The sequence below is a fragment of the Rissa tridactyla genome, chromosome 11, assembly GCF_028500815.1.
Source record: "Rissa tridactyla isolate bRisTri1 chromosome 11, bRisTri1.patW.cur.20221130, whole genome shotgun sequence".
In the NCBI taxonomy this organism is placed as follows: domain Eukaryota; kingdom Metazoa; phylum Chordata; class Aves; order Charadriiformes; family Laridae; genus Rissa; species Rissa tridactyla.
In genome coordinates this window covers 19,228,683-19,254,187 of record NC_071476.1, presented here as the reverse complement: position 1 = coordinate 19,254,187, position 25,505 = coordinate 19,228,683, and the positions used below count along the sequence as shown (strand labels likewise).

At 47.4% G+C, this 25,505-nt stretch overlaps 1 protein-coding gene and 1 non-coding gene across 4 annotated transcripts; both read left to right on the top strand.

Moving 5' to 3' along the window:
• The first annotated feature begins 2,474 nt into the window (after positions 1-2,474).
• On the top strand, positions 2,475-24,679 carry HSPA9 (heat shock protein family A (Hsp70) member 9). Of its 3 annotated transcripts, none has more exons than XR_008468832.1 (17): positions 2,475-2,615; positions 3,866-3,924; positions 5,334-5,421; positions 5,533-5,714; positions 6,197-6,321; positions 7,853-7,926; positions 8,015-8,121; positions 8,924-9,086; positions 9,776-9,868; positions 11,559-11,768; positions 14,094-14,321; positions 15,157-15,261; positions 16,310-16,427; positions 18,824-18,918; positions 21,147-21,239; positions 22,060-22,851; positions 22,931-23,014. XR_008468832.1 is itself a non-coding variant. In XM_054217190.1 (17 exons), the coding sequence occupies exons 1-17, from the start codon at positions 2,490-2,492 to the stop codon at positions 23,957-23,959; spliced, it is 2,019 nt and encodes a 672-aa protein (XP_054073165.1). In that variant the 5' UTR covers positions 2,475-2,489; the 3' UTR covers positions 23,960-24,679. The 3 variants fall into 3 exon arrangements, 2 of the variants coding, with proteins under 2 accessions (XP_054073165.1, XP_054073164.1); XM_054217190.1 differs by lacking the exon at positions 22,060-22,851 and adding an exon at positions 23,900-24,679 and having other exon boundaries at positions 2,475-2,567; positions 22,931-23,071; XM_054217189.1 differs by lacking the exon at positions 22,060-22,851 and adding an exon at positions 23,900-24,679 and having other exon boundaries at positions 22,931-23,071.
• On the top strand, positions 14,577-14,647 carry LOC128916386 (small nucleolar RNA SNORD63). The gene has a single exon (XR_008468947.1). It is a non-coding gene; the product is annotated as a small nucleolar RNA SNORD63 (small nucleolar RNA).
• Positions 24,680-25,505: the final 826 nt, after the last annotated feature.

Below are 25,505 nucleotides of genomic sequence, written 5' to 3'. Positions count from 1 at the left end.
GCAGCCTCGCGTCTGGCAACGGTTAACAGGAAGGAAATTAATTGGGTCCCCACAGGGCAGCTCCTTCTCACCGTTTCTCTGTTCTTGTGTTGTAGGCAGCTGGTGCCTGGTCCTCGCTGCAGACTGTCCGACAGGAATCGCATCACCTTGCCCTGCAGTCCTCTCCCTGCCAGTTTTTCCCCTTTCCCTAGGAAAGCTCAAGGGCAGGGAAGTGCAGGCTCAGGGGCTGATCCTGCCTGACGCAGAGCACCCTGCCGGACACTTGAAGCCAGCTCCAAGGGGTACGGCCATGCGTTCTGCCAGCGCTATGGGCTGCGTAGCACGATTTAGGGAGAGGAGAACACAAGGCAGATCCCTTCTGAGGGATCAACATGTGCGGGAAAAGGGGGGAGAGCAGATGGTGCAAAGGACACTGCAAGTGGTGCAGCTGAGGGCAACAACTAAGGGCTATTTGAAGCCCAAAGCTGTGGTTCTTAGTGAGCAGAAGGTGAGCATCTCACATTTCAGGAGTGGAGACTGAACTTTGGCCTTTCACCGAGGGATTCCGAGGGCCCTCACTGCCTGGGGTTTGCTGTGCCTGGAAGGCGAACACCCAGGAACAGACACCTAAAGTCAGCCGGACCCCAAGGTGCTGTGCCCAAGGCTGCTGCGGGTTACATCTGTCTTCTCACAAGGACCCAGTGAGGGGATTTTGTGACCTTCCAAGCAGGAGGATTTCCTCTTTCTCTCGTTTTTACCACCACTGCAGAGACTGCTGAAACAGATTTGCCTGTTGCGTTGTCGGTAGCTGTGTGAGGGGCTCCTGTCCTGAGCAAAGGGCTTGCTTGCCACGGGGTGAGACAGCTTGCCGTTCTTGCCTCGGAGACGAAAGGAGAGCGGGGACGGGTGGTGCAGACAGAGCTCCCGGAGAGCCACTTCTCGGTGCGTTAGTGTTTTAATTGCAGCCTTGCCAGTACTTGGGAGCTGTCAGTGATGTGAATTAAGCTGTCATTCTCCCGGGTTTATGATTCACAGGCACAGCCCGAAAGCAGCACTAGCACGGCTGGCTGCTGCCCCTTTCTGGTGACAGGAGAGGGTGGCACTGGTATGTACCCTCCTGCCTTGCTGGATCAGAGGTGCCCCGTCCCAGGACTAGGTATTTACAGAAGCAAAGATGCCTGAGGGATGAGGTAAGGCTTTTGTGAGCCATGCAGAAACGATCCCAACAGTTGTCAATCATGGGTGTTAGCTAATCCTGGCTCAGTTATGTCGGCTGGGATTTAGCGGGCCCCAGCGATGGTTCCTGGCCCTAAAGAAGGAACCCAGCAAGGAGGAGATGGGGCCATACCCTGCCCTGTGCTTCTCCAGGAGCAGGTTCCACATCCACGGTGCTGGCGGTGAAAGGCCACCACGGCCCACACCGCCTCCTCTGGAGACCCAGCGGGAAGTGAAACGATGGGCTTCCATGTGCAACGCAGCACTCCCTGACAAACTAGAAACCAGCCTTCTGTGAAGCGCGGAGCGCCTGTTGGCGGAGCATCAGCACCGGGCTCCACGCTTTCTGTTGTCAGAGGCCTTTAGCTGAACGTGCCTTTGGGGAAAAAGGTATAAAATTGGCAGGATTGGGGAAGAAATGGAGACATGTGGCAGTCAGAGACTAAGGCTGACAGGACTGAGGAAGGAAGGAGGACAGGCGGCAGTCAGAGGCCTGTTACGTGCCAAGCTCATACAGCCTCGGATGTGGCTGTGCCTCCAGCGTTCTTGCACTGACAGACCCAAGCCCCGCTTGTCGGGCCCGGGCTCTCCCCCGCCTGCAGGTGAAGGCCTCGGGGTGGGCCCTACCCGGCGTTCCGCGTCCCCGGGACTCGTTTCAGCCGAAGCAGAAGGCCCGGCTCGGCTGCAGCCCCGGCACTGCCCGCCACTGGCCTAGGCCTTGTCCCGCGCTCCGGGGACCGTTTCAACCGGAGGCGGAGGCCGCAGCTGTGGCCGCGCACGGCCCCGGCCCCTCAGCGCGCATGCGCATCACCCGGCCTGCGCAGCCTCCTCCTGCGCATGCGCCGGAGGCAGGGCCAGCAGCGCATGCGGCGCCCTGGAGCCAAGTGCGCATGCGCGCCGCCCGGCCTGACGCAAGGCCACTGCAATCGCCCTGCGCTTTATCCTGTCCGACCTTGAGTGCGCGGCCGCCCGCAGGACCCGGGCTGCCCTCGCCGTGCCGGTGCGCACCGGGACACTTCGGCGCCCGTGTCTCGCCTCAGTCAGCCCCAGCCGCGGCGGCGGGCTCTCTCGCCGTCTCAGAAAGGCAGCGCGCAGCCGTTCCCCGCGTGTCGGTACCCCAGCGGAGCGCCGAAAGCGAGCGGAACGATCAGGCGGTCGTCGGGACAGCCCGCGACGGGGGTCCTGCGGCGTGATCTCCCCCCCCCGCGGCGCACGTGGGTGGAGGTTTCCAGAAGAGCCGCGGCAGCGCGCGCCCCCTCGTCCCGCCGCCGCCCCGGTCCCGCCGCCGCCCCGCCATGCTCCGCGCCGCCGCGCGCCTCCCGCGCCTGCTGCTGCGCGCCGCGCCCGCCCCCGCGCCGCCCGGCCCGGCCCAGGTGAGGCCCGGGGGGTCGGCGGCGCTGAGGGGATCGAGTAGGCCCAGGGTAACGGGGGAGGCCAAGGGGTTGGCGGTGCTGAGGGAACGGGGGAGGCCTTGACGGGACGGGGAGGGCCTGGCGGTCGGCGGCTCTGAGGGGAGCGAGTAGGCCTGGGGGGACGGGGCGGCCTGGGGGTCGGCGGCCCTGAGGGGATAGGGAGGGATCTCAGGGGATGGGGGAGGCCCAGGGGTCGGCGGCCCTGCGGGCGTGGGGGAGGCCCGGGGGTCTGTAGCTATGACGGGATTGGGGAGACCTGAGTCTTATGGAAGGTCTAGGGGTCAGCGGCCCTGAAGGGACAGAGGAGGTCTGGGAGAGGATATGGGGGGAGAGTGGGGGTCTACGGGGGCGGGCCTGTGCCGCCGACCCGCTGGGCTGTTTCAAGTACGGAGATTTTGTGAAGAAAGGTGTTCATGGCGGTGCAGCCGCCGGTGGGGGAGCAGGGGGGAGCGCGGGTGCGCGCTTGTGTCTGTTTTGGGGGAGGTTTATGGTCAGGTTGCTCAGTTCCTCGCCCCCCGTGTGGAAATGGCAGCTCCTGGAGTGCGGCGAGGCCGATCGTATTGAGGAATTAGGAAAATATTCATGTCTCGATTCCCATTTATGAAGGCGTTTTGTTAAAAAACTCATTCTCAGAACAGAAAAGGGGATAATACTTTCAGAGTTTGCTAAGATACTGATTCGCACGTGCAAAGTTATGGTCAAAGTTAGGAAAGAATTGCTGCAGAATCTCAACTGTAGATTCTTCGGAGATGTAGTAGATCATTTGCCACTGACCACGCATAAAGCTTTGAGAAAGGAGTTAATGTTTATCTGCTGCTGTTCATGGAAAGCTGAAGGTTCAAAGTTAATTTACTGAAATGTGTTTTGCCTGGTAGCATATTCGTAGGCTATTTTGTATGAGGGAAATAGTTCAGTTCTGGTAACACAAATCAGTCAGATGAGTAGGTGTAGTAATTGCCAGGCTGGATGGGGCGTTGAGCAACCTGGTCTGGTGGGAGGTGTCCCTGCCCAGGGCAGGGGGGCTGGAACTGGGTGATCTTTAAGGCCCCTCCCAACCCAAACCTTTCTGTGATTCCCTGAATTGTTTTTTTATGGCAGTCTGTATCTTTCTTAAATTCTTCCTTAGTTTGCATGTAAGTTTTTAAAAATAAAACATTGTAGTAGGCTGCGTTGCTGTGTTGTCTGCCTTTGAAAGTCTTCGTGTAAAGATCACATAATGTTTAAAACTAATTTTTCATTGCAATGTCTTTATTTTATAGACTTTCTGGAATGGCCTCAGTCAAAATGTTCTCAGAGCAGCATCCAGCAGAAAATATGCGTAAGTATTTCCTTGTTTTTTCATGTTTGGCCATTTGATATTTGTATTTACTCTCCTGCTGATACCAGAACTAATTATTGGAATCAGAGATGAAATAACAGAGCAAAACGAGCAACACAAAAATAGCAGCTATGTGTGTCACTTTTCTAAGGCTGTGTCTTCATCTCTTTACTTGTTGTTGTTTTTTTTTTTTTCCAAGGGAAAAATTGTTCTTTCCCCATCCTCTTACCATCAGCAGCATCCACACAATGTGGATTGTTGAGATTTGTTTGATTTTAAAAAAAAAAAAAAAAAATTAAAAAAAATTGGTGGAACAAATTGTTTTACGCTGACGTGAAATAAGAATGATGCATGGCTCTGTTTCACTACAGATAAACTTTATTTCAAGCAGCTCATGCATTTTAATTGCTTGCTTTTCTTGTTGCAAAGATAATGGGAAAAGAGTAGCAGTTAGTTGTGTAACTTGGTCAGATGTTTTGTGGCTGATGCTGATTCAGGACACAGAATGGGAAATCTGTTTGTGTTAGGAAAACTGCCCGGTTCTGGTTAGTAGAGAGAAACCGAGCGGTTGCAAACTTCCAAGGTCACTGCTTTATGTTATTTGCACTGGAGTTAGGGTGACGTAGTATCTTGGGGAGTAAAAAGGCCATAGCCTGGTAATAAACATGGTCCTGCTCTGCCGCCGGCATGCTTTCTTCATCCCAGAACACGTCTTTGTAAGGCAAAATTATGATTCAGGAGTTCTCTGTAGCCTTGAAGAGAGTAATACAGACTTCCTAGAAAGGAGGAGGAGAGTCAAATTTGTCTTACGTAAAAACCACTCCCATTTTTCAGAATTAAATTAATTTGTTGCTCGTCAGGATCAAAAAGATGGTTATCATTGGCTCTGGCGCAGAGAACCCTGCACGTGGGTTTAGTAATTTCTTGGTTTTGTGTATTCTTTTCTTCATGCTAAGCATTGGTAAATAAACTAATACAATTTATTATTGCATTTTGACTCCAGGTGGATGTTTTCAAACATGTTTGTACATGAAAAATAACCCAAAGCAAGTCCAGGAAACTTCATGTGTGTAGGGACACAATTAGTTACGATTTTATTTTATGTCAAAATCTTAAGGGATGTGGAGAATATATGTAGTACGGATTATTCTGGTGAAGAATAGCGTTTTATATGTTTAAATAAACAAGTGGAGGTTTAGTTATAAGTGATCTGATCGAATATAGAGGCAGAAGGTTAAATTCCTGTGTAAGAGTCAGAGAACACCTTAGGTCAGAATACAGTGCATATTGCTTCAACATCTGGTGGAAACAAAATCATATCGTATTTTCAGGATAGAAAGCCTTTTTGCTATTGAGCTAGGTTTTTTCCTTTAGCAGTAATTTTATTTTTCCCACACTATGCTTTACAGCTCAGAAGCAATTAAAGGTGCCGTTATTGGAATTGATTTGGGTACAACAAACTCCTGTGTGGCAGTTATGGAAGGAAAGCAAGCAAAAGTAAGTAAAAAATGAATACCAGTTTGCAGTAACATTATTAGAAGTTGAATGTCCAAATTAGTGTTCTTCATCAATGTTTTTTGATGGCATCCTGTTACGTTTTATACATAGGTGCTGGAAAACTCTGAAGGTGCCAGGACAACACCTTCGGTTGTTGCGTTCACGGCCGACGGCGAACGCTTGGTTGGAATGCCAGCAAAGCGGCAGGCAGTAACTAACCCACACAACACCTTCTACGCTACCAAGCGTCTCATCGGGCGGCGCTTTGATGACTCTGAAGTCAAGAAGGATATGTAAGTGAGAGTGGAGAGCAATTCCAGTACCAGCAGGAATGCATAAAATATAGTACTGCATAACATGACATGCTGTATTTTTGGGTGAAGTAGTTATGCCCTTGTGTCTCAAAGTTTCATTGCTTATGTGCTGAGGGCCAAGCTGTATTTTGCGATGTTGCTGATGATCTTCAGGTTTTCAGCAAAGAAGAAAAAAGCCTTGCTAATGCTGTGCAGAATGGTCAGCATCTAGCAATGAAGACTTTTCTCGTTCTGGAGGGCGTTTACAATCAAAGCTGTATGGTCGTACCTAAAACTTGTGATGTATGATTAAAAGCAGTAGTAGTATATTGGTACTTCTGGGATTCCCTGGATCTGAGGCTGCTGTTATAAAGTTCAGTATTCTTTAGAACTTGCACATGTTCGTCCGCTAATACTAATTGTAGAGGTTTTGTGCAGTATGCTGGTACGGAAACTGAGTGTGGAATTCTTCTGTTTTTCAGTAAGAACGTTCCATTTAAAATTGTCCGTGCCTCCAACGGTGACGCCTGGGTAGAGGCTCATGGGAAACTCTATTCTCCAAGCCAGATTGGTGCCTTTGTACTAATGAAGATGAAAGAAACTGCAGGTTGGTACAGTTTGGTCTTTGCCATGTGTGAGCACAAGTGTGACCTTGGTGTTGGGTCATGGCGAATGGAAGTGCAGCAGCTATAAAGGTACCTTTTTGGTATGGGAATCCTTGTACAGCAGACAGAATCCTTGTATATGGGGCAGATCATGGAAGGGTACAGCGATGGACTGTTAGGAAGCCTCAAGGAAGATCAGTGCCTACTTCAATCTCGGATCTTTGGCAAGATACTAGTGCTTTTTTTTTTTTTAAAACATACCGAATTGAATACACACTCACTCAGAAGGGGGAGCTCCTCTTCCTTGTAAGCTGCAGTCCTTGTGCCTCCCTGGCTGCAGCTGAGCACAGGCTGTGGCAGCCAGGGTTTTGAGTGGCTTTTCTTTTATTCACCTGCTAGATATGTAGCAAGAAAGGGAGTGTTCAAGGGACCCAATTTTTGGGCTGAATGAATAGCTTCTTAGCCAGTGGTGGCTTTACGTCTTCACTAGAGGAAAGTAGCCATTGGACTGGAGATTTTTATTTTTTCTCCTTTTCAATTCCTAATGTGGTTTCTGGGAAAACTGGAGATAACAGTCAGTAGCTGCCTTCCCCAGCTTTGTTTGGTAAACATTCTGCATCCAATGATGAGTGTTTGGAGGGTAGGACTAAAGGTTGTTAGTGAAGCTTCATCCAAAGATTATTTTTTTCCAGCGTTAGGTCCTAGACACTTGCTAAAGCTTCGCCCAAGAATAAAATATGACTACATGCTATGTGAGCATCTGGATGGCATGAATCTGTGTCTGAGGGTGGTGTTCCTCTGCCTTAAGCAGGGGTTTGCTTTGTGTAGGTCTGTGAGCTTTTGGCCTGGAAGCGACATAAATTCAGCTGTGGAATAATCTGGCTTTGCAAGTGATACAGAATAATGCAGTGTGTAAGGTCTGTGCAGGGCTAATGCATAGGCATAAATCCTGCCTCTGCGCATGATGCAGTGAGAACGCATTTTTAGCTTTTAGCAGGTCTGAATCTCTGTTTGATGACATCCTTCTCTTTTTTGAGAGAAGTTTGTGACCTTCCATTAGGGTGTAATGCATATTTTTCCTGACCTGCTGTCTCGAATACTTACAAAGTTAGCATATGTACATTATTTGTACTCTATAAATGTTACCAACAGCAGACTCTATAAATAGAATGAAAACGAGTAAGTTTTAAGTGTATCACATGTTGAACGCTCCAAAGAAATGGAAAGCAACTTCAGTCTCGCACTAAAAAGGCAAGTTGAGCTCTCAGATGAATTCTCTCTCACTAGTGGCATCCAGTCACTGGTTGAATTGCGGAGGTGCTTTGCTGCTCTGTCAGAAATCTAGAGGCTATTCCATGTTTTGTGGAAGGACTTGATTTCTGCACAGCTCCCTCAGCCTCTTCCCAGAAGGCAGCAAGCGCTTGGGCAGCAAGCTTGTCTTCTGTCTATTCAGGAAAATGATTTCAAACTACATAAAAATAGCTTGATATTCTTATAAGGCTAACTTTCTGTTTTGTTTCCCTTTTTCTCCAGAAAATTACCTGGGACATTCAGCAAAGAATGCTGTGATCACAGTCCCTGCTTACTTCAATGATTCTCAGAGACAGGTACTCACCAAGCTGTAAGATTTTCAGACTTATACATTGCATTTAGTTTCTCTCAGTACTCAGCGCTCTTCCCCTTTTTTTTCCTCAGGCTACAAAAGATGCTGGGCAGATTGCTGGCTTGAATGTTCTGAGGGTGATTAATGAACCGACAGCAGCTGCGCTTGCTTATGGCCTGGACAAGTCTGAAGACAAAGTGTAAGTGCCTATTCATAACACCGACCCTCTCTTAAATAAGCGTGCTGTAATTTTCCGAGTAAATGCATCTTCTGCTTTCTGTTTTTTAAAATCATTGTTTGGAATTTTGCCAAAGTAGACTCACAGCTGTGAGTAATGTCACCTCTGTTCTATGCCAACCATACTTTTTAAAGAGAGTGAGTTCCTAACTTGGCAGCTACAACTTAATTATTGAAGCTGAGTGTCAATTTAATTAGCCGACCTGCTGGTAGCAGTGATAGGTGTGGCTAAGGACAACTGGATGGGAGGCTGTCACCGTTGGTGCTGAAGCGTAGCACAAGAGTTAACGCTGAGGTTTGGTGCCTGGTGTCCACAGCTTGCATCTTCTTCCCTGACTGCATTCAGCCTTCTGCCACTGTCGAGGATGGTTATATAAATGCAGGGGGTTTGTTACGGATTTTGTATTTCTTATAGTGCTTTGAAAGCCTCACATTTTGAAAAATATGTTTCATAATGGTTCTGGTGTCCCTGTCCTTGGATATGAGTGTGTCCTTTTTTTGGAAGAAGGAGGTACTGCCCTCTCTGAAATAACGAGCAAGGTTAGGCATCGTGCAGCACATCTTTCAGAGAAGACTTCCACGTAGACTCAGAGTGCTTAAGGAATGTGTATGCTGTGTAATTTGTTTACTGCTCTCTTTAGAGAGGCTTTTAACTTGTGTGGACAGCAACATGAATTCTACACACTTTGTTTCTTGAGGAGAATGATTTTTAAGCCACACAACTTTGTCTAGAAAGTCATTTTTTTCTCTATCTGTTCCTGTAGTATTGCAGTCTATGATTTGGGTGGTGGCACTTTCGATATTTCCATTTTGGAAATCCAGAAGGGAGTCTTTGAGGTGAAGTCCACCAATGGTGACACTTTCTTGGGTGGAGAAGATTTCGACCAGGCTTTGCTACAGCATATTGTTAAAGAGTTCAAGAGAGAGGTAAGGTATCTCGTCAGAATTCAATTTTGTGTTACACTGTTTCTAACCTCACTTAGCTTCTATAGAATAACGGGAATTTTCTTAAATTACTGGGACTTGGTTTGTAATCTGTGGCACAGTTGAAATTTGTTAGAGTATTAGACACCTGTTAGCCTGGCTTCTAATTCTTATGCTTGTTTTCTTGAGGTGAAATACTCCTTCCCTGGAAGACGTAAGATACCAGGACTTCTGTCTTTTTTTTCCTCTAGTCTAGCAGACTATCCTATACGTAGTCTGGTTACTTTTAATACTAAAAATCTGTGGTCCAGTTGAGTGTGTCAGCACAGATGCATATAATACAGGGTTGCCTGGCTGGCTGTAGGAAACTACAGTGTACTTCCAGCTCCTTTGCTAATTCAGTCTTGCCTTTGTATTCTATGATGCAGCAGTTAGAGAATAAAGCTTGGAAAAGCTTACTGCATAATCACTTCCAGAACGGAGAGGGCTAGCGGATGTTTCTGAAATGCTAAATATGTTTGCTAGAAGTGAGAGACATCAGCAGAAATGCACATATCGGGCTGTCTTTCGTAGTTTGTCTACGAAAAACTTTACAGTCAAGAGTGATAGGAAGGTGAACTGCAATGAAGAAAAGGTTTCTGTGACTCCTGTGCAAAAGCTGAGTCTGTTAACCCATATTGTTTGTCACTTAGACGGGTGTTGACCTGATGAAAGACAACATGGCCCTTCAGAGAGTGAGAGAAGCATCAGAGAAGGCAAAGTGTGAGCTTTCGTCATCTGTGCAGGTAGGTGGCTGGGTTCAAAGCACTCCAGTAAAACATTTTGATACACTGAGGTTTATATTATTTGTGTTTATAAAACTGTATGAAATTGCTGCTTTTTTCTTGTGGTGGCAGAACAAGCTTCTGTGTAACCAAACAGTATCACTTTAACAGAAGGTCCTTTGCAGGATAGACTTAAGGAGCACATTTAGTTGTTGGAAGCTGAGAATGTTAGCGGGTGCTGGGTTTTGCCTTTCTTCTGGCACCATGTTTTCCGATCTTTCAGGGAATGTGATCGTGTTCCCAACTTCCTATGTATTTCAGAAGTATGCTGGGCATTGGGGAATTCAGCTGCAGCTAGTACTGCTGGGTTACTGGAAGCACTAGCGGCTTTGTGCAAGCAGTTCCAAAACCTCAGTCTATTCATTCCATTGAAACAGCTAATTTGTCTAATAATAAATAATTTCTATAAAGAATCTTTACTTATTTGCCTATAGAAGAGTTGCCTAGGCAAATGGGAGTATGTGTTGCCCATTTTTTTTTCCATCCACTTTGTATATTAATGCATTCAAGCATGTCTTTTATTCACTACTGAATAAGGAGCTGGAGGAGCAGCAAGTTGGGAGTGTAATAGTCTTGCCTAAGTGAAATTAAGGTCAATTATATAGTAATTGAAATGGGGTCTCTGCCAGTTTCTAGGTTCTGAATAAACATTTTTTTTTTTTTTTTGATGGTGGTCTTTTTGTTGGCCAGTGGGGAGCTCATAGCAAGGAGTTTAGGCCAGTCACAATGGATGCATAGTTCTGCCAGAGACATAGCAGGCTCTGTTTTACTAGCTCAAGAGTTGGCAAATGCCATCTGTTCATACCAGGAAAAACTGAATTCCTTAACTCTTCAGCAGTGAAGGGAAAACAACTTGCTTTTGGCCCTGTTTACCCTTAATATTTTTGACCATGCTATTTATAAAGTGGGTGCACACCTGTAGTCAGTAATGTGTGTTTAGTTCTTGTGTAAACTTAATCTCCAGAGCTTAAAGCATTAATGTTTTTAATTGCTTTGATTTGTAATGTCTTTTGATGTCAGCATGACTCAGCACTTGAACAAGATGGTTTCAGTATAAGATTTGCTTTAAAAATCTAGCATGCGAATTTGTAAGTTCGTTCACAAACAGCCATGAAAAGTGGGGATTATGGTCCCTGGCACTGATGAACTTTGTGTTAAATGGCGGTGGACCGGCTGTCAAGCATGAGTTGTTTGCATTTAGAAAACAGTCATGAGTTATTCCTTGAAGTCGCTTACTGTGTATGAAACGTTAGTCATTTGGCAAAATCTTTCGGGACTCCGAAGACGGTCTTTCTGTTGTGTTGTGCAAAAGGAAGAGGATTAAGGTTGTGACTTCTAATGTTTTCCCTCTTACCTCCTGGCTATGATGGAAAAGAAATTGTTACTCTTAATAAAAGACCATAAAATAACACAGTATTAAAATGGGAACTTAACAGTTGTAACCATGAGTTACGTAATATAATATCTCTTGTCTGAAATGCCAGACATAAAAGTGTGCCTGCTGTCACTTCAAGACTGGGCTTCGGAGTGAGCAGGTGTGGAAATGTTTCAGTACAGGCAGAACAGAACCTGTAACTTGATCTAAAACCTGTATGGAGCTGCCTTATTTCCCCTTCCTGTTTTTCACTCCATGTCTGTTTCTGTGCTGCAGACTGATATTAATTTGCCATACCTTACTATGGATGCCTCTGGACCAAAGCACTTGAACATGAAGCTGAGTCGCTCGCAGTTTGAGGGCATTGTAGCTGATCTGATCAAAAGGACAGTAGCGCCATGCCAGAAAGCCATGCAGGATGCTGAAGTCAGCAAGAGTGACATTGGTGAAGTCATCCTCGTCGGTGGCATGACCAGAATGCCAAAGGTATGAGATATGTCTCTGTTATGGGCGAAGCTGGCACAGCTAGCCAGTGCTTACTGACCGTTAAGGGTGATCTGTAACAGAAAAGTTGGGAATCTGGTAACTTCAAAGCTCCAGCAGTTGAAGGACCCCCAGAGCAGAGTAGTCACATGAAAGCAGTGGCAAGGGACACTGTCATCCTGTTTAATTAGCTCAGCTAGGATCTGGGGGCTCTAGCTGAGTTGCGCTTTACATATCAGGAATCCTTGCCTTCTGGTGGATTTCTTCCCCCGTGTAGAGCACAGCTAGCTGTGAAGACACTGAACAAACAGAACGGGTCCGTTACCTGCTGGTTGCCTGTATTCAGCTACCTGTGTGAGGCTGGGTGTTGTCAAGCATATTTAACTGGCTGTTCCAAACGCTTGTTACCTAATACCTGGCCCTTGTGTTAATGTGGTGATGAGCACCAACAGGTAACTTAAAAGCTTGCTCTGCTGACATGCAGAGTCTTGCAGATAAGGTACTGTCTGCTGGTGATTTACTGTTCTTGTTCGTAGCGATGCAGGCTACTGCTTAGCTCCCCTGAAGTCAGAGCTGAACGTGTACGTACATGCTCCCTTCAAGGGTACAGCTTGTCCTTTTCTACAGAGATCACCAAAATCTCATTCCATGGGGATCCATCAAGCTTGGACTATTTGTTTGCTATTAAGATTTGTGTTTTGCAGGTCCTTTCTAGGTTTCTCAGGTGTGGACGTGGCCCTGCTTGGGATTGATTTGGGGTTTGGGGGGTGGGGTTTTTTTTCTTCCCTAAGTGTTAAATGTGCCTGGTGGTTGGAGATGATATTAGTGTGTGCAGAAGGTCACCCAGGCAGGGGAACCAGAGCAACAAGATAAACAGAAGCTACTGCTTTGGCCAAAGCTCAAGTGGGGTAACTGTGTTATACCTTCCCAAAGTTCCTGCTGTTCCAGCTGGGTAAAGGAAAAACGGTGTGCTTAGCCATGTATAAAATGATGAAAAACACTTCTAGAAGTGGGGAAGCCCTTTCTGAACTGTTATGTATCCTTTGGGGGTGGGAGGCAGTACTTAAATACTATTTTTTTTAATGATTATTTGTACTTTTTTTTATGCCCTATTTACAACCCCCAGCATCTGTGGGTTTGAGCTTATAGAATGCTTTCCTGAGTGCTTGTAGTTACAGCTCTGGGCCAAGATCAGTGCCTAAATGTTGCGCACAGCGCAGAGCCCGCTCTTGTGTGCGTTGTTGTGTTCATTTTCCCCATGTTAGGAGGGAACGTGCCTTCTTTGGGGTGGTCACGTGAACAGTGCTCCTGGAAACGTACAGTGGGTGGTTAGAAGTAATGTTGCTTTTGGACTGTAAAACATGCCTCCAGAGGGAAAGGCTTGCACTTAATTATATGCTCATATGTAAAGTGTCTTCCTCTAATGAACGCTCCGGGCAGATATCTCTTGGCATAAATGCAGAGGAGTTGAACATTTGCTTACAGCGCAGTTTTCTCGGCACATCACACTCACCTGTGCTGATGTGTGCCTAACGGGTGTGCTCAGGGAGCTGCGAGCGGCAAGGAAGTCCCACACCCTTTTCTTGTAAGGCAGAGGAGCAGAGCAGACAGCTTGTGCTCTGGTGCAGAGACCTTGTTGTGTTCCCATCTGGATACTTCAGCAATAAATCTGTTGCAATCATGAGCGCATCCTTCCAAAAGGGCAGAGCAGTGAAAAACTAGTAACACAGCACAGGCTGTCTGCTGACATAGCAAATCTACCACTCTGGGTGAAACAGCGCATTAAATAAAGAGTTTGAAAATGCTGTACGTCATACAACTTCCTTTTTTATTTTTTCTCTCCTTTATTACACACAAGCAAGATGAACTGTCCTCCTCTGGATTTTTTTTACCTTCCCTGCACTCTGCATCCACAACTGTACCGTCCTTGACAGCTGTTTTCTGCCCGGTGCTGGCTTGCAGAAGGTCCCGGGGAGCAGTCCTTGACTCCTGCTTGATAAGCATGGAGTGATGCCTTCTGAATATCACTGGGCTACATGAAAGGACTGATGTAGGTTGACTTCCAGCTGGCAAACTTGATTGCAAGAAAGTCTCCAGAGAAGAGGTTGCCTAGACTGAAACGAGTGCGTTGAACAGGGTGCATGGAAGATGGGGAATTAGGCAGCAGTCACAAGCCTGAAGTTTAGTATTTCTGTCGTGCCGCAGGATTATATGGCAGCAGGAGGATAAAGATACAGACCTTGAGCCAAGGCTGGCATGTTCTTGTGGCCACAGCACTGGGCAGTGGTGGTTCACTCTGCATACAAGCTGTGCTTTCTCTCCTTTCAGGTGCAGCAGACTGTACAGGATTTGTTTGGCCGTGCTCCTAGCAAAGCAGTTAATCCTGACGAAGCCGTTGCTATTGGCGCAGCTATTCAAGGCGGCGTGTTAGCTGGCGATGTTACTGATGTGCTGCTGCTGGATGTAACTCCCCTCTCCTTGGGGATTGAGACACTGGGAGGTGTCTTCACAAAGCTCATCAACAGGAATACTACCATACCAACTAAGAAGAGCCAGGTACAAATTGACTATAGATGGGGGGTGTCTTTTGTGGTGGTCTCAAAATGCCCAGTGAAGCCTACCCAAAGCATCCCAGTAGATAGTCTTGTTTCTTCTGCATCTGGCAAGGAGAAGCATCTTAGAAATCAGATTTAGTGTCAGCCATTGTGTATCTCTATTGATTATTAGTGTGCCCAAGAGGGGAGGTAAGTTGCGTTAATGTGTGCCAAGATACCCCAGGATGTTTGTGGCCTGGTCATGACCACAGTGTGTGTGCCATGATGTAACTGTCAACACATCATTCTGAAGAAGAATTGTGTGGAGACCTTCTGTAACTGAGCACCACACCCCTTTGAGACCACCATTCTTGGTCTGCATACTTCGGAAGGAGGTTTTTGGGTTGTTTTTTTTTTTTCCCCCCTGTGTTGTAGGGCCCTAAAGTAGACTTGGGTGTGATCCTTTCTTTCACTTTGCGTTGTCTGCGTCTGCTAGTGTGTGCTCTGACTGATAACACTTGTTCTCTCTGGGGCGTGGGGTTGCATCAGGAGCCCTGCTGCTTCAGGAGGAAATGTGGCTGGCTGCCACTGCAGTCTGCTGCTGACATGGCATTGACAGTTTTCACGTGCTCAAGTGCATATAAGACAAGATGCCAGTGCCCTTGGCTGTTGCTAGTCTTGGTGCCTTGTTGTTCCCCTGTTCCTCTGACAAAACACCAAGCATTTAATTATTCTTGTATCTCTTCAGAGTACCTTCTCTTTATCGCTTTCCATGTCGTTTAGTCAGCACGTAACTGCATCCTTTCGTGTGTTGCAATTTGCTACCTGTCCAGTAACTTTCTGTTCCTTTTGCACAGGTGTTTTCTACAGCTGCTGATGGGCAGACTCAAGTGGAGATTAAAGTGTGCCAGGGGGAGAGAGAGATGGCTAGTGACAACAAACTTCTTGGCCAGTTCACATTGGTACGTTGGCTATTCAGTATTCATGACCTTAGACTTGACCTTCTTTGAGAAGTTCAAAGCTTTCTCCGTTTCAGTTGACCTCTGAAGGCAGTGTTGGGGGGAGTCCTCTTACGGAAGACATCTGACCCTATTTGTGGTAAAAAAGCAGTCTCTAAAGGCACGGCCTGATTCTGGGACTGCCTTTCAGTGGCAGGGGTGGAACTAGCATTTGAGATGGAGCTCAAAAGTTTCAAAGCAGTCTTACATGGTGCGGGGGCTGCTACAGCGTTAGGGCTTGATCACCCAGAAGGGCCATCTCCACTTCTGGGCACAGAGAGCAAAAAGAGCTCTGTAGTACCAGGCCGCGCAGCAGATAACCTGAATGTGGGCCTTTTCCTCTGGTGTGGCAAAGACAACGCTTGGAGCAGGCTCCATGATACCTGCAGTTCCTAGAGAAACCCATTTCTAGCATGATACTGCTTTGCTGTGAATGCCTGTGGAACAGATATGCTCCAGGGATTCACGCGTGCGGTGTATGGCTGCCTAGCCAGCTCCCTGTGCAGAAGTGGTTTGGTCAGTGTTGGCAAAGTTTGGCACTGTTTTACCTGTTTGCCCAAACTTCCTGTTGCTAGGAAGCACCATCCAGAAAAGAAGGGCTTTGCCTTTTGTTGTTTTGAAGGAAGCTGGACTGACGGTCACTCGCTTTTAATATGGTAGCCTTGAGGTAGTCAGTGAAGTCAAGTCATGTCCAGAACTGAGGAAAGAGAGTACCCTGCCACGTCCTGAAGGGGAAGAGTTTAGCAATATAGCAGAACCCATGTCACTTCCAAACCAAACTTGGGGGCTACCTCTTGTGCTTTTGGTGTGCTTATTCTGAGTAGAAATCTGTGGCCTGTTAAATCTAGATGGTGCTAATTCACCACATGATGCCAACAGACAGTTTAGAGAACTTGGCTCTGAGAGTTAGTTGATAGTTGATTCAACTGACAGATCACCAAGATAACATGCCCAACACTGGAGCGTCGTACCCTGAACTCCTGTCTAATGGCTAAGCACTTCTCGTTCTCAGGTTGGGATTCCTCCGGCGCCGCGTGGAGTGCCCCAGATTGAGGTCACTTTTGACATTGATGCTAATGGTATCGTTCACGTGTCGGCCAAGGATAAAGGCACTGGACGCGAACAGCAGAGTAAGTGCTCTGGGATACTGCCCAGGGATGAGGAGGAGAAGTGTGGAGCAATGATGCTCCCATAGCATGCTGGGCACTGAGGGTGACACGGAGACTCCAAAGGTATTGGAGTGCTGCCCTGATGGGCATCCTGCAGTCCAGGAGTGGGGACCATGATGCATGTCGCTTGATTAGGATTCAGGATGACACAAGCAATCTGTTGCCAGTGCGGCATAAATGCAGTTGAAGTCATCTTTGCCTCTGGAAAGGAGGGCAAAGGGTTACTGCAAAACGAAATAGGGAAAGGGGGAAGCGACAACTGGCCTGTAGCTTCCTTTTAAGGAACTAAAGCCTCTGTAAACACATAGCACTCTGTTAGCCTGCTGACCGAGGTTGCCAACAATGGATGCTCTCGCCTTGCACATCAGGCAGAGATGAAGCACCTCCTATAGCAAGGTCAAGAAGGTCCTCACTGGCAGGGTTTTACTACATTCCAAGCCGTTTTGCGCTGTATGACAGTCCCTTCTTCATCTTGCGCTCTGCTGCGATGGCTGTAGCAACGTTTGAGCAGAGTGCCACTGTTCCTTGGGGTTTCATGTATGTATCAGCTGTGCTTCAGTCCCCGGAGAGGTGTTGGACATACAGGTTGGCTAACTGAGGGCTCACAGATGTTGTGGAGCAGTGCTCCTGCTGCTTAGGGGAGTGTCCTGTGTCACTGAGGAGCTTGGAGCAGCGACGTTCTGCCCTACGTTACCCTGAAAGGACAGATGTTGGGGTTTGAGAATCCAGCACCTTGTATGAGTTATTCTTGAGCTGTGCTCCTGGCACGCAGTTCCTTTGGGAGTGCTCCCTGCTAACACACGAAGAGATTGCTGTCTGAGGCTGCCTGCGTGAAGGTGCCAGCTTTTAATGGAGAAATCGAATTAGGAAGATCTCTGTTGAACTCGAGGCATGTCAATTACAGCTGAACGGATCAGCCCTGTGCTGAGACCCTGCTTTGTTTCTAATTACTTCATTACAAAGGTCTTGAAATTTAAGTATTTTGAAGCATCAGGTATTTTGCCTAACCACCTTGCTAATTTCCATCCATTTAGGCTGGAAATGTCTGTAAATGGCAGGAGGCTTGGGGACTTCAAGCTGTCAGTATATTTTGCCCTGTAGTGCAATGAAGTATTAGACCCGCTGGTCTGGAGTAATTAACGACACGGTTGACATTTTCTAAATTAATTTGAAGCATTTGTAGATTCCCCTGATAGAAAATAGATCTCTCATGTGCCTCTAACTGGGAAATCTTTATACTGCCCTTCACTTATTTCTTGGAGACAACCACTTGAGCAATCAATGGCATGTCCAGTTAAGAAAAATATTAACTCTGTGTTGGCGACTTGAAGGTATATGCTTTTCTTAATCCTGCTGCTTGGCTTTTGGCAGAAATTTGCTACCAAACCCACACTGCTTGTTACTTTGATTCCCTTCTAGATTTTCAATCTGTGGCTGCCTCCTACCTCTTAATAGCCACCTCCTGATAATAGGCAACCAGAATTTTTTAGCTGCCTATCTGTATGCAAGCATGGTCCTAATCACAAAGCTGAACTGCCTGTCCCATGTCTGTATCCAAAGGACACGTCTGTGTGTCTTTGTTCAGGGTTTTGTACCATTGAGAAATGTTACGTAGAAAACTTATTTCTAATGAGGATTGTCGTATACCCTTTTTTTGGACTTTGTGACATCCTGGGTGTTGGTCCTCTCCTTCGCAATGAAATCATGCTTTACTACAGAAACTACCTTAAGTCCAGACTATACTTTTTGCCACTAATGGACAAAAAAAAAAAAGAGGGGGGGACACCTTTAAGAGCCTACCCCCAGGATCATGCTGTCTTCACTTACTAAGGGCAGTGTGAGGAGCTGGGTGGAGAATGTTGTCTTATCCTGCTACCAGCCTGGGCTGCTTTCCAGCAGTGACAGGAATCTCTGCATCCCAGTAAAGCAATTCCTTTTGTTTGGATTTTTTGGTTTTGGTTGGTTTTCTGCTGGTGGTTTTTTTTTTTTGGTTTGTTTTTTTTTTTTTTTTTTTTTAGTTGTTTTAACCTGATAGAATGCCCTTTTGGTTTGGGGGCTTCGTACGCACACTGACTTTCCAGGAGGAGTAACTGGAGAATGGTCAAAGTGACTCGCAGATCAGAGGACAGGAAGTGTCTGGCAGAGCTGGGGACTTCATAGATCTAAGGTGTCAGGCTTTTATCTTGCCAGCAGCATCACTGCCTCTTCAAAGACTGGCTGTCTTTGTACTGCCCACGGGGTCTTCACAGGTGCAGAGTCCCTGAGCAAGGCTGCTGCCGTTGAGGGGGTTTGGGAAGTAATAGTCTCATCTCCAAGACGAGAGCACGTTCTTTATTAATGCTTCTTCTCTAATGCAGTTGTTATCCAGTCTTCTGGTGGCCTTAGCAAAGATGAAATTGAGAACATGGTGAAGAATGCAGAGAAATATGCAGAGGAAGACAGGCGAAGAAAGGTAATGTGATCGTTACGGTATCTTCCAGCTAGTAGCGTACCTGCCGGTTATTACCGTTCTGTGTCCGCCTTTGGAGGAGCTGTAGGTTCTGGTCTGTACAGTCTTCAGCTGTTTGCTTCTGCAGTTACCCGACTGTCTGCTTGCTTCCTTACATTCAATTTACGCTCCAGACTTGCAAGAAGGTGTACGCGGAGGCACGTGGATCTTGGGTTTGGGTTGGGTTATTTGCCCTGTGGGACTAGCATTTTAATTCCTCCCTGAATTACCGGGACATGGAGGCAGCAGTAAGCAAACGTGCCTGCCTAATACTCATGACAAAAAAGCTTTGAGCTTGGCAATTCTAGTTTGCTTTTTGTCATCGATCTCTTGACTGACCACCTGCCTGTTATCTTGGCTGTTTATTTGAAGCTAGCCTACTACAGCTGGGTTCTCACAGTGATGTTCCATTTAAATGGGGCCAGTATGGGATATTAAGTTTCTTTCTATGAGTTTATTTTAAAGCTTAATTTATAGAACCTGTGAAGCAAAGCTGCGCCTCGCCCTCTTCCTTCGTGAGTGGGAAGTTGCTTTCCATAGCGCTTAAAATCTCACTGTGGCATCTTGAATGCTGTATTCTGAGCCCAGTATTTGCCGTCAGCGCAGCTGAAGCCATCAGGAGGTGTTTGCAAGCCTCACTGACTTTGTCAAGAAAAGACTGACACTCGCCACGGATGAGCGACTGAACCTAGGGTTAATGGTTGGAGCTAATTGGTTTAATGAGGGTAGTACTAATGAATTATGCTACTAAATATAGAGCATTGATTTTTAAGCAGGCACAGTGAAGGCCTACTCTAGATATGGCACGAGCATATAGTTAGCGATTGCTGAAACTGGCACACTGAATTTATCCACTTAGGTTTCTACAGACTAGAAGAACACAATCTCAGGTGTTCAGGCAGTGCTGTGACACTTACCCTCAGTACTGAAGGATCAGAAGGGGACTAGAGGAGAGAACGCATGGAATAAATTCATGTGAAGCAGCATCGCCTTGCCTCAAAAGCTCTAAAGCTACAAAACACTGGCTTATTAGCATTTTTAGGTTACATGGAGAACCTTTAAAGACCTTGGTCTGAAAGTCCCAGTGTTTAAATAATTGCGTCAGTGCCTTGAAGCATAGGTGGTGCCTTCCATTTGGAGAGGCTGCACTGAAAACTCTTTCCTGTTACCTTACTTTGACTTTGTGACTTAAATCCCTGAATAAGTTCTTCCCTGTCACAGTCCTGAAGTGGGACTCATCTCTGTCCAGTGGCCTGTCAGAGGAAGGTGATTACGTTGCTTTATTAACTAACGCTTCTCTTTACTTGACGCATAACTGTAATTGTCAAAACTCCCTCATTACACCTTTCTGATCACGGTTTTACTGCCATGAAAGTATCGTGAGTGCATAAACTCTGCTGGACTCAGCAGCCTGCTGTGAACTTTGACATCCCACAAAGAGTGAGGGCATCGTGTAGAAACAAAATTATTTTTCATCAGCTTTCCACTGTAAGTGGTCAGCCTCCTGAGAGTACTGTCGCACCCTTATCCAGGTAGACGACTCTTCCAGATGGGAGGGGGCTGAGTGTCCCAGAGACTCCTGCTGGGGAAATAGTTCATGTTGACACTGGGACCGAATCATATCTCGGAAGGAGTACTGCTCCTCTGTACTTCCAGCCTACCCTGTCCCCCGTTGCTTGTCTTTGCGACAGTAACGTTAGGAACTGGTGTTTCTTACCTAGCACAGTGGGGGTTTTCCACTCTTGGGATGCTGCAAGCATTTGTAAGGAGGAGACATGAGTAAAGCAACCCAGCACTCTAGTTGTCTCTGATGTCCTTGTTGCTGAAGAACCTTAAGAATATTTTCCGAAAGTTCCGTTGCTTTCCCGAGGAGCAGAGAGAGCTGTCCTGTCTCTGCAGTTGCTGGCTCTTTCAGTGTGCCAGCAGTAGTGCTGTGCGAGTTGCTTCTACTTCCAGGGAAGTGGGATTTGCTACGTGTGAAAGCGTGAGGGCTGCCTCGCGCAGGCTGTCTCTTTGGGCTTTCTGGTGCCAGAGTGCATCTAGAAATGGTTTGCTTGCATGAAGGAAGACCCTGGGTGGGAGCTAGAGTGGGATTCGGCAGTTTGAGGAAAGACACGTCAGCTGCGTGTTCATATGTACATGACTCGTATTGCCAGTGTATGCAGTAGGCACTTACAAGCTCTCTTACCCAGGAACGTGTGGAAGCTGTAAACATGGCCGAAGGCATCATCCATGACACAGAGTCGAAGATGGAGGAGTTCAAGGATCAGCTGCCTGCAGATGAGGTAGGTAGTTTCTGGTCCTGTACCAGTACAGGAGGTGAGATTCCTTACTGTATCTTGGCTCAGATTCTCACTGAACTCAGCTGGCTCTGGCCAGTGGCACCGACTCTGGGTGTATTTCCGTGCTGTGGAATGATGGCACAGTCATCAACTCTTCTGGTTTTTGCACTTGATGAGTGGGATGGACGGGGCTGATGGGAGGATGTAAGGACATGCTTAGAAGAACATGGTTTAGATAATAGCAAATATCCTATTTCAAAGTGCAAGTTCAGTGTCACTGAAGATCTGAGAGCCTGAGAAGCTGTTAATGAGAGGTTTCTGCGTGAATTACGTCCTTGACTTGGCCTTGCCGTCATTTGATAAGAACTGTTCTGTGGCCTGTGTGAGAGGAGGGTTTGCTCAAAAGCTAGAGATTACGAGCAGAGCCTCCCAGTGTATTAGCAGAAGGATAAAGGCAAAGCCGCTGTGCGCTCTCAGCAGCCTCCCTAGTACAAACGCAGCACCCAAGAACTCAGAGGCAACAAAAATTACTGTATCCACTTAACTCCAGTTTTTCTTCTATCTTTGGAGTGAAGTGGATATTTAGTAGCAAGAGAGTGCTTTCTCATAGCGTTCTAAGGGACAGTTTAATTTTTGCGTTATGAATTTCAAAAGCCAAATTTAAAACAGATTGCACGGTCTTCAAGTTAACAACTCTCGGAAGCAGAATAAAAGGGCTCCTAGGGCCTCTGTGAGGCATTCGAGGGAACAAGATTGTAGTTCATTGGTAAGTAGCCTCTGATCAGTTCAAATGCTGTTTTTCAGCCCAGCTCCTCTCTTCTAGGATGGATATTGGCTGTGTCTGGGATTATGATCACTGGAGTTTTATCTCTCGGGAGCACGGAGCCTAAATCCCTGTTCCCTGTAACGTTTTTTGGGGAATACCGAGGGGAAGTGGGTAGCAGAGCTTGGAAGAAGCCCTGTGCTGTCCGGGCGGAGATGGTGGCCTGACAGAGAAGGCATCCATCCCCTTCCCCCTACCTGAATGAGAACTCTGCCCACGTTTTGACTGGGAACGCTGCTGAGCAAGCGCTGCCGGCGCAGCTGTCCCCCGGTAACCTCGCTTCTCCAGGCCTGCCTCTCCAGCAGCGCGCCAGTCTGACAGAGAAACGCCAGACTGTGCGGAGCATTTGACAGATGGCTACAGGGGCTGGGATGAGACCGCATTGCTTTTATTTGCCTCTCCGCTCCTTCTCCCACGTGCAACGAAGGGATTAAACAGGGCGGTGAACAGCCTTAGTTGTTGGCTTTCTGACATGCCTTAAATATAGTTGAAAACCAGCTTTTCCCCCCCGCCCTTTTTACCCTGGTTCCCGGGGTGACTGACTCGCCGGTGAGGTGTGCCAGGGAGAGCAGCTCTCATCCTTGGCGGGCTGTTCAGTCTCTGCAGGGCTTTCTGTCCTCGGCGCCTCTGCTGAGATGGCAAACAAGGGGAGCGATTAATGCCAACTGTGGCATGTTTAGTGAAGTGGACAGGTGCCCGTTGGGAGCGGAACACAGCCCTGGTCCCGTATGGCTCGCTTTGAGACTGAACTTTGCAGCTTCTGGCAAAAACCAGTTTTGCTGCAGCCAATAGGTGGGTGAAATGACAGGAACAAGATTCTCAGCGAACCGAATGCGGGATTTCTTCATGTTTGTTTGTGACTTATTTGCAGTGCAACAAATTGAAGGAAGAAATTGCTAAAATGAGGGAACTTCTGGCTCGTAAAGACAGTGAAACGGGAGAAAACATCAGGCAGGCGGCAACCAGCCTGCAGCAGGCTTCCCTGAAGCTCTTCGAAATGGCATACAAGAAGGTAGGTTCACGGTCATTTCCATGTTGCGGCCCCGGGTTGGGGAGGGGTGAGTGGGGACACCGAATGTTTAGGGCGAGAGCTGTGCTTGGAGGTGGCGCTGAGTCTCGGTGCAGCTCCCTCTGAGTGACTCTTGCTGTGGAAAGCCGCGTAGAGTTGAAGGCCCGAAGTCTTGGCCATCCTGCTGTAGGTAGCCCGCTTCCCGGGCGGTGCGTTGTGTTTCTGTACAGGTACTGGATACTTAATAAGGAGCGCTAAGAAGAGCACAGACAAGGCTTTCCCCTAGGTGTGTAGAGTGCCGAAAGTAGCGCCTGGACTGACTTTAAGGATGATTGTATAGCAGGCTTCCTGTTCAGCGTGACTAAAATTACAGTGGTAGGGCCATCGGGGTTTTCCTCTCCATCTCCTTCCCAGAGAAAGGCCCACCCATTGGCACCTGGCAGCGTGTGCTTCAGCTGTTGGGGGGGGAGTCTCCCAGGATGGAAGTGGCACGCTCTGCCCGGGTCACCTTGGTGTGGTGCTAAGCTCTCCTTACTATGGAAAGGTGCTTTTCTGATATCAAACTGGAAACGTCCAGCGCTGCGGTGTAAGCTTGTTGCATCCACCGGGAAAGCGTAAATAACGGGAAGATAACTTCCTCCTTCCTATAGCAGTCATGCAGAGATGAGGGTGGCTTCCACTCTCCACTAGACAATGACCCTTTTCACTGGAGGAAGGGTTTCTTCAGTCTAGAACTAACCAAAGCAGCAAGCTAGGAAAAAAAAAAAACCCACATCTGGGAGAAAGCAGCGTGGTGGTGTTACTACAAATAATAAACCAACTCTTTCACAGATGGCCTCTGAGCGAGAGGGTTCTGGAAGCCCAGGGGATCAGAAGGAAGAGAAGCAATAAGAAGTCTCTGTCTCGCCATGACTAGAGTATGAAGAAGAGGTCGATTTCTTGACGCTTGGGAGAGAGGGGACCTTCCTGAGCAGCAGTGGGCAGAATTCAGACTTACTGTGTTTTTGCAGTATTCTATATATAAAATTCTTTAATGTATAAACTTAGTGATGTGTCTGCTAGATAAATTGTCACTTGATGAAAGTTAATTCATGCCAGATGAAGTTCTGAAGTGTTTGGCCCTGTGGTATTCAACTGAGGCACCTGGGGACTTGCTGATCATTTCTCTCTGATACTTGACACAATGGTGTACTAAATCTGATATCAAAGTTTGGAAACCATGTCACTAAATGGAAGGGTGGAGATGGAAGTCCTGCTGGAACTGGGAGAAGAATAACACCTGTACGGACCCTCCTTGTGGATCTGAGTACTTGGGAGCAGGTGACGAGGCCTGTGAAGCGCAATGAGAAGGCTGGTTACGTTGCTAGAGAACGTTCAGATCTGCAGCTAGGTTAGTACCCGCGTTCTCAAGGAGAGGGCTTACTGCAAATTTAGCTGTAACGTTATTTCTTACAAAAGAGGCTACGTGGCAGTTAAATACTTTGCTTGTCTGAGCCTTCTGCTCCATCCTCTGTCTGTTCTCTGCTTATGGTAAAACAATTTCCTTGATAATAAAACTGTTACTGGATCCATTCTGGATTTTTTTTAAAATAAAAGCAGAAAAGTGTCCAACTCGGAGTTGTTGGTATCCTGGCCTTTGATGGAGAACGCGAGCGCGTTACATGCTTGGGAGAGAACTCCTGCAGGGGAACAGTCAGCCAGCTGTAGTGGCAGCAGCTTTGTGGAACTCGTGCTTTGTTCACATGGAAAAAGGAGGAATGGGGTGTGAGATTAGGGTCCGTCCCTTCTGAGAGTCTCTCTGCTGCTCTCAGGGGGGATCTGTGATCCGCAGGAGCAGTGGGACTTCACCTTCAGGCACTTGGTGCTCGGGCTCAGCCTCTCAAACGGGCTGAAGGCTCAGAGGTGCAGTTGCCCACTGCTGCTTCTAGCAACTGAGTCTTCCAAGGCGGTGTGGTCTCCCTGCCACAATATATTTATCTGTTTCTCCTTTTTTCCCCTCTGTTACTCTGTGTGTGTAGTCAGCGGGAAAGAAAAAGCGAACTTTACAGCTGCCTTGTCCTGACAGCTCAGAGATGTAGGAGGGAGGAAAGGATTCCTTTTGTCTGGCAGTCTAGACAGCCTCTGAAATAAGAGAAGCTACGAGGGAAGGCAGCAAGTCTTCATCCTTTGAACTTTCCTTTCCTTTTCCTTGAAGTTGGTGACTGGAAGGGACCAAGACTGCCTCAGACACAGCTCTCCCCAGCAATCTTAGCCGAGACAGACTGGAAGCAGATTCTGCTTTAGAGTGAATGAGGCTGGCGGGATGAAGTGGACGGAGGGGGAGAAAAGACCCTCTTTAAAGAGAGTGGCGAATGACCTGACTGTAAAGGGAGATGGAGCTTGAAGCATACTCTCCTTTCCTCAAAGCTAAGAGCGTGTTCTTTATTAATGGCTTCCC

Bases quoted from the DNA above. Each gene is read 5' to 3' on its own strand.
- HSPA9 (XM_054217189.1), top strand. From the start codon at position 2,490: ATGCTCCGCGCCGCCGCGCGCCTCCCGCGCCTGCTGCTGCGCGCCGCG. The intron at 6,322-7,852 runs GTTGGTACAGTT...CTTTTTCTCCAG, and splicing joins GAAGATGAAAGAAACTGCAG to AAAATTACCTGGGACATTCA. The intron at 18,919-21,146 runs GTAATGTGATCG...TCTCTTACCCAG, and splicing joins AGGAAGACAGGCGAAGAAAG to GAACGTGTGGAAGCTGTAAA.